Source organism: Borostomias antarcticus (assembly GCF_949987555.1).
Source record: "Borostomias antarcticus genome assembly, chromosome: 6".
Lineage (NCBI taxonomy): Eukaryota > Metazoa > Chordata > Actinopteri > Stomiiformes > Stomiidae > Borostomias > Borostomias antarcticus.
The window spans coordinates 30417719-30425134 of NC_140239.1; the positions used below are offsets into that span (position 1 = coordinate 30417719).

Genomic DNA, 7416 nt, shown 5'->3' on the forward strand with positions numbered 1-7416 from the left:
TGAAACCAATTTGTCTTGGGTTAGAAAGTGGAGATCTTCTCTGTCTCATCCCTCCCCTATCGGGTTCGTCCTGCAGTACCAGCTGGGAGGAGCTGAGAGAGAAAGCGCTGTGCTTTTAAGAGTGAAAGTGAAACAAGAGTGAAAGTGAAATCTCTTTCTGCTGGGAGTGTCTCAGAGAGAGAGAGAGAGAGAGAGTAGTCCTGAATTCTACTGCTGAATTTGAAGCTACACGAAGGCTACAGAAACATAAATAATCCACCTGACTAGAAAACCGAGGAAAAAGAGGTGAGTTATTCAGAATAAGTGAATGAATATCATATAGAAGAGTGCTGATGAAGAAGTGAAAGTAATTGATCACTTTTGAGTTGAGAACTGAATGTTCTCAGATCATTTTCTGTCTCCTCTCGTATTTCATTCACGTGTTGGATTTTTTGGTAGACTCCTTCTGTGAACTAGGCCTAGATATGCTTTTTACTAGGAGAATATCCTGCATGTTAATTGTGTCCTTGTTGATTCAGTGCCGAGTCATCTTGAAAGTGAAAGTAAACTGGTCTCTATTTCAGTTATAAATAACATGGTATTCAAGACCATGGGGCAAGCTCTTCAAACCTCAGGCTCCAACACACGTATTTACACATTTCTCAGTAACCAACCAAAACATGTATTTATATTTGCATATTGTTAGTAACTAGAAGAGAACTCAAGAGAGCGCAGACCGCCCATGATGAGAGAGAGAGGTCTCTTCAGTATGTACAGTGACATTAGGGTTCCAATACTTAGAGGAGACTAAGATAAGACTTTATTGATCCCCCCCAGGGGGGAATTAGGAAAGTTGAAAATTACAGAAAGTTTGGAAAGAGAGAAACGCTAGATAGAGTAACAAAAAATACACTAGATTAGGAGGATATCATAAAAAGGGATATGAGGGATTAAGAGCATCTATAGGTACAGTAACTGTGCAGTATAGAATAAGATATATACTGCATATGTACCCACATACACTCAGTCTGTATATAACTCTAGAAATATATAGGTCACAGAGTATACATATATACATACATCCAGGCTGTCTAGCTATATGTAGTTCATGTATACATACATGGACTGCACTTATATAGCGCTTTTCCACCTTAGCGGCACTCAAAGCGCTTTACAATGGCCTCTCATTCACCCATTCACACACACACTCACACACCAATGGCGGTAGCTGCCATGCAAGGTGCTAACCTGCTCATTGGGAGCAATTTGGGGTTAGGTGTCTTGCTCAAGGACACTTTGACATGTGGACAGTCGGAGCTGGGATTCGAACCGCTGACCCTTCAATCATTGAATGACCCGCTCTACCAACTGAGCTACAGCCGCCCCATACATACATACAGTATATGTAAAACATATAGCCTACTGGCGGAGCCTCACCGATGCAGTTTATAAGCAGCTGGTTCCTTGTAGGTTTGATAAAGTAAGGTTGAGGTCCACACACAGCTACTCCACAGGACTATTTATTGGGTAAAAGATGACAACGTTTCGTCAGGTGATGTTTGTCACTGCCCCAGCCCCTTAAATAGGGTTCCCCTAATTGACACCACGTGTTTTCAAGGTAGGGGTCAAAGTTCATAGTGCAACTATGTACAAATTTGAATGGTTCAGTGTGCAAACATTTAGGACTGGTGTATGCATTAGTTAACAGTACAGATAAGGTTTTTTTTTCCTTGTAGGTTTGAGACAGAACAGGTGCTCTTCAGCTCTGCTCTCTGATATGAGAGGACAGTAATATAGTACTACAGTAGCTAAACGAGCATAACAAGCTAATTGACAGCAGTTGATCTTCACCGTCATTCAATTATTTTGGTCCTAATACCTGCAGATTAACTAGCCATGGATGTATTAAACATGAAACGGAAAAATCATTTGTTTGTTTGATTCAGATCTGCGCGTGTGTGTGTCTGTGTGTGTGTGTGTGTGTGTGCGTGCATGTGTCTGTGTGTGTGTGTGTGTGCGTGTCTGTGTCTGTGTCTGTGTGTGTGTGTGTGTCTGTGTGTGTGTGCGTGTCTGTCTGTGTGTGTGTGTCTGTGTGCGCGCGCGTGTGTGTGTGCGCACGTGTGTGTCTGTGTGTGTGTGTGTGTGTCTGTGTGCGTGTGTGTGTGTGTGTGTGCGCTCCCACAGGTATGACGTCCCTCTCTATGACTGAAGAGCACCTGCGCTGCTCCATCTGCCTGGACATCTTCTCCCAGCCGGTGACCACGCCATGCGGACACAGCTACTGCAGGTCAATATCACATGATCATACAGGATCAATACTATCAGGATCATACAGGATCAATACTATCAGGATCATATATGATCAATACTATCAGGATCATATATGATCAATACTATCAGGATCATATAGCATCAATACTATCAGGATCATATAGACAGACAGACAGGCTGAGTGACAGACAGACAGGAAGGCAGACTTGAAGGCAGACAGACAGACAGGAAGGCAGACAGACAGACAGACAGACAGGAAGGCAGACGGGCTGACAGACAGACAGACAGGCTGGCAGACAGGCAGACAGACAGACAGACAGACAGACAGGAAGGCAGACAGACAGACAGACAGACAGACAGACAGGCAGACAGACAGACAGGCAGACAGACAGGCTGGCAGACAGACAGACAGACAGGCTGGCAGACAGACAGGCAGACAGACAGACAGGAAGGCAGACAGACAGACAGACAGGCTGGCAGACAGGCAGACAGACAGACAGACAGGAAGGCAGACTGGAAGGCAGACAGAAAGACAGACAGACAGACAGACAGACAGACAGGAAGGCAGACAGACAGGCAGACAGACAGACAGGCAGACAGGAAGGCAGACAGACAGACAGACAGGCAGACAGACAGACAGGAAGGCAGATAGACAGACAGGCAGACAGACAGACAGACAGACAGACAGACAGGAAGGCAGACAGACAGACAGACAGACAGACAGACAGACAGACAGACAGACAGGAAGGCAGACATGCAGGCAGACAATTAGACAAAAGATCAAAGCCCTGCTGTTGGGAGAACGTGGTGGTAACGTTGACCCCACCCGTCCCTTCCTGCAGGATGTGCATCATAACGTTCTGGGCCACCAGGGACCCAGTGTGCCCCCTGTGCAACGAGACGTTCAAGGTCCAGCCTGAGCTCCGGGTCAACACCCTTATCTCTGGCTTCGCCAGGGAGTTCATCGCCGAGAGCACAAAGATGACCCCTGACCTCGTCGCGCCGGTGAAAGCGGGGAAGAACGTTGATGAGGTGAGCGGCATGGCTTTGTGGACCTGAATCTAAATGTAAATCTGAAACCCGACGACCGTCTCACCGACAAAATTCAATAAAATTTTAAAAAACACAAAACGTGTTCAGCAGATGATCCGGACCAGACTGATGAGGGTGGAGGAGCTCAAACGCTCAGTGGGGACCAGCAGGGTGAGTTGAGAGGATCGTCCACCCAACCGGATGAGGCGAAGGCGACCATGTCACACCAGGAAGAAGACTCTATCTCCACAGCGTTCCTTCTCCCTTCATCCTCACATTCTTCTTTCTCTCTTTCTTCTCCATCATCTTTCTTTTTCTTCTTTGCAGTATTTATCTTCTCCTCTTGCTTCAAAACTCAAGAAGTACTACAACAATCCTCCCTCCTAAGCACTTATTGTATTGTATTGCACTGTACTTTAGATTGCTATTCTTGCACTTTGCCTTCAGCACTAGATTATGCTCTTAGTCACTTGTTTTAGAAAGAAGATGCACTTGTGAGTTCTGGCAAGAAGTAGTACATTGGCTTTTCCTACGTTAAATGCAATTATTGTTAGTCTCTTTGGATAAAAGCATCTACTAAATGACTGTAATGTAATGTAATGCTTCTCCTGCTCCCTCTCTCACTTCCCCTCCTCGTCCTTCCTCTCAACCTCCCTTCTCCTCATCCTCCACCTCTCCCCCTCGTCCTCCTCCTTCTCTCCCCCTCGTCCTCCTCCTCCTCCCCCCAGGCCAGTTGTGAGAGGGACGTGGAGAAGGTCTTTGCGGATCTTCAGAGCGCCCTGGAGACCCACAAGGCCGGGGTGGTCAGGGAGGTGGAGGAGAAGCAGAGGGCGGCGAAGGAGGGTCTGATACAGGAAGTGGAACAGGAAGTGGCCGACCTGAGAATAAACGCAGGGGCGGGGCTTAAAGCCATCCCTCACCAGGTCTGTTTGACTGCCGGGGCTCAACGAACGACCATTCGATTTTTTTCGGCCGATTTTAGCTTTGAATTGATTTAGCATTGAATCGAATCAAACTGAACTGAATTGAATCCATTCAGATCAAAGCGAAGAGAGTTGCTGGTGCTGTTGACTGTGTCCTAGTCTCTCCAGACTCAAACATCACGTTGAATCTCTGCGCTCCTCATCCTACATAATAGAGTCTGAGCCACTTCACCACCCAAGCTGGTGTTCTGAGGGCGTATCGACGGGTCAGAATTGAAAGAGTGACAGGTCGTAGCAGCAAATGAGAGACGCTAGCCCAGGTTAGATGGGCGGGGCTTATCTACGGGTGGGAACGCCTGATCGCGAAAGTCGTTACTGATTGGTGTCGCAGGGATTCCTGCGAAACCAATGAATTGCCAGGATTTGAGCACCAGATTTTTGCATGAATGTTCCCAGACCCATAGATGGGGGCGGCTGTGTAGCTCAGTTGGTAGAGCGGGTTGTTCAGTGATCGAAGGGTCGGTGGTTCGAATCCCAGCTCCGACTGTCCACATGTCGAAGTGTCCTTGAGCAAGACACCTAACCCCAAATTGCTCCCAATGAGCAGGTTAGCACCTTGCATGGCAGCTGCCGCCATTGGTGTGTGAGTGTATGGGTGAATGAGAGGCCATTGTAAAGCGCTTTGAGTGCCGCTAAGGTGGAAAAGCGCTATATAAGTGCAGTCCATTTACCATTTACCATTTACCATAGAGAGATCTGCAGTAGCGTAGTTAGCGTAGCTTACGTAGCGCATCAGCGAAAGAGCTCTCATGGATCTGGCGTTGAGACTAACCATGTCCTCCTGTCCCCCGTGCTACAGAGCTGGTCCAGGACCAGTACCAGTACAGACCCGTGCTGGAAGACCCTGGAGACCACCGTGTCTCAGCTGGAGGACATCTTCAGAGAGGAGATGAAGAAGGTCATGGATAAAGGTCAATCAATCAATCAATCAAAGCTTTATTTGTATAGCGCATTTCATACCCAGAGGCAACACAATGCGCTTTACAGAGAACAAGGGAGGTGGGCATACGACCCACTCTCATATTCCAGAGGGAAGGTATCTATCTAGCTGTTCGTATTTATAGCTAATAGGTCTGGATACGGTATCCTCGCAAACATGATGAGATAACAAGAAAAAATCCCACAAAAAAACCCACAAAACATTCAGATAAGCTTCAGGACAATGCTTGCATTTGTGTTGGTTTACAACTTATGCTTGTTTTTGTTAATGCTAATGTTCTTATTCTGCCTCCACAGTGCTGACGGAGCTGATGAAAAGCGCAGGTAAAATCACTCTACTCAAACTCCAAGCTTTTGTTTATAATCTGGAATTACCGGTTACTCAATAGAATAAAACCACCGGACAGTAATATTTCACACATGTGGCGTCCTACCCCCTGAAAATCTACCAACCTAGTGGACGTGACCCTTGACTCCGACACGGTCAACAACTTCCTGTCTGTGACGGCGGACGGCAAGCGGGCGCAGCCGGTGGGCGAGTGGATCGTCCTCCCCTACAGCGCCAAGCGCTTCAACGTGAGCGTCAGCGTCCTGGGAAGTCGGGGTTTCACATCCGGAAAGTTCTACTTCCTGGTCCAGGTGTCCGGTAAGACCGACTGGGGTCTGGGCGTCGTCACGGAGACCGCCAACAGGAAGGGGATGATCACGCCGCGCCCCGCCGTTGGCTATTGGACGGTGTGGCTGGCCAATGGGATGGGGTACAAGGCGGCGGAGGATTCGGCAGTGGCCCTGCGCCCGAGGGAGAAGCCCCAGAAGGTGGGCGTGTTCGTGGACTACGAGGAGGGGCTGGTGTCCTTCTACGACGTGGAGGCCAAGGCCCTAATCTACTCCTTCACCGGCTTCTCCTTCAGAGGAGAGAGGCTCCTCCCCTTCCTCAGCTCCGTCACCAAAGGGCTGGATCACAACGCAGCCCCATTGGTCATCTTACCCGTCAATCACAGAAATTGATTTGCGAAGTTCAAATGTGTTTCAGTTGGTACTGATGCACTGAATAATTCTGAATAAAATATATTTTTCCTGTTTTCATGATGATGACGATGATTATGAAGAGGATGAATTGCTTGTTTAAAAACACACTGAACCATGATTAAGTTGTTTTTGAAGTGAAATACATGTTTGTTGAAAATGTGCTTGATAAGAAAATCAATTGTGAATATTAAAATGATTGATATTAAAATGTCATCACAATTATAAATGTATCTTATGTTCATAGATGCCTGAGTTATATTAAATGGATGCTGGTATTGTCTTGTCTGTTAAACACCTGTTTCTGTCTGTTACACACCAGTTTGTTTGATTATTGTTTGTACCCAAAGTATAACCAGCTAACCGCTTAAACACTGCTATGTGGGTCATGAGATGGGGGCCCCCCTAGCTTTCTTGGGGTGACCCCTTTGCACATCTTACCATAATGTACCACGTCTTTACATTGTAATGATGATGATGATGTGTAATAAAGACCTAAAGCTAAAAATGATCTCTGTGTTCATTGGGTTTAAAGCCCCCAAATCAGCCTATAGTGAGGCCTGCTGGGAGTTGTAGTATCCCTGTTCAAAATCTAACTGTGAAGTCATATATTGCATATTATAGATTCAGGTTCATGCCCTTTTTAAAAGAGAGGTGGCCATCTTGAGAACGTCACAGAGGAGTAGGGAGATGAGGAAGACTGGTGATGGAGCTTCTTCCATGTTCCTCTTCCTCAACAGACAACTGATGGCCCCTGGGTGATAGTTTTTTTTGCTTCCCTCTGGAATATGTAGGGGTGGGTCATATGCCCACCTCCCTTGTTCTCTGTAAAGCGCATTGTGTTGCCTCTGGGTATGAAACGCGCTATACAAATAAAGCTTTGATCAATTGATTGATTGATTGATTGATTGAACTGATGGTCCAGATCAGAGCGGCACGCTGCCCAACACATATGATGGTCAGATCAGCTACTGTAGACCTGCACGCTGCCCAACACCTCAAAAAACACTACAGTAAAAACTTGCTGATATAACGATGATGATAAAACTCTGCATATTAGTAGCAGCCGTATGCACCTGAATGTGCTTCCTGTTGTGAAGAGCTACCAGGGGGGACGGATTGACCCGGTTAGCAGCTGGATTCACAGCGAAGCGGCGGTTTGGTGCAGCCCAACGGTGTTCATTCA

At 46.9% G+C, this 7416-nt stretch overlaps 1 protein-coding gene across 1 annotated transcript; it reads left to right on the top strand.

Moving 5' to 3' along the window:
* Positions 1-170: 170 nt before the first annotated feature.
* On the top strand, positions 171-3309 carry LOC311310627 (E3 ubiquitin/ISG15 ligase TRIM25-like; the record flags this gene model as incomplete). The annotated part of the gene is made up of 3 exons (XM_084440137.1): positions 171-285; positions 2164-2266; positions 3093-3309. The coding sequence occupies exons 2-3, from the start codon at positions 2166-2168 to the stop codon at positions 3307-3309; spliced, it is 318 nt and encodes a 105-aa protein (XP_084296263.1). The 5' UTR covers positions 171-285; positions 2164-2165.
* Between the last annotated feature and the right edge of the window lie 4107 nt (positions 3310-7416).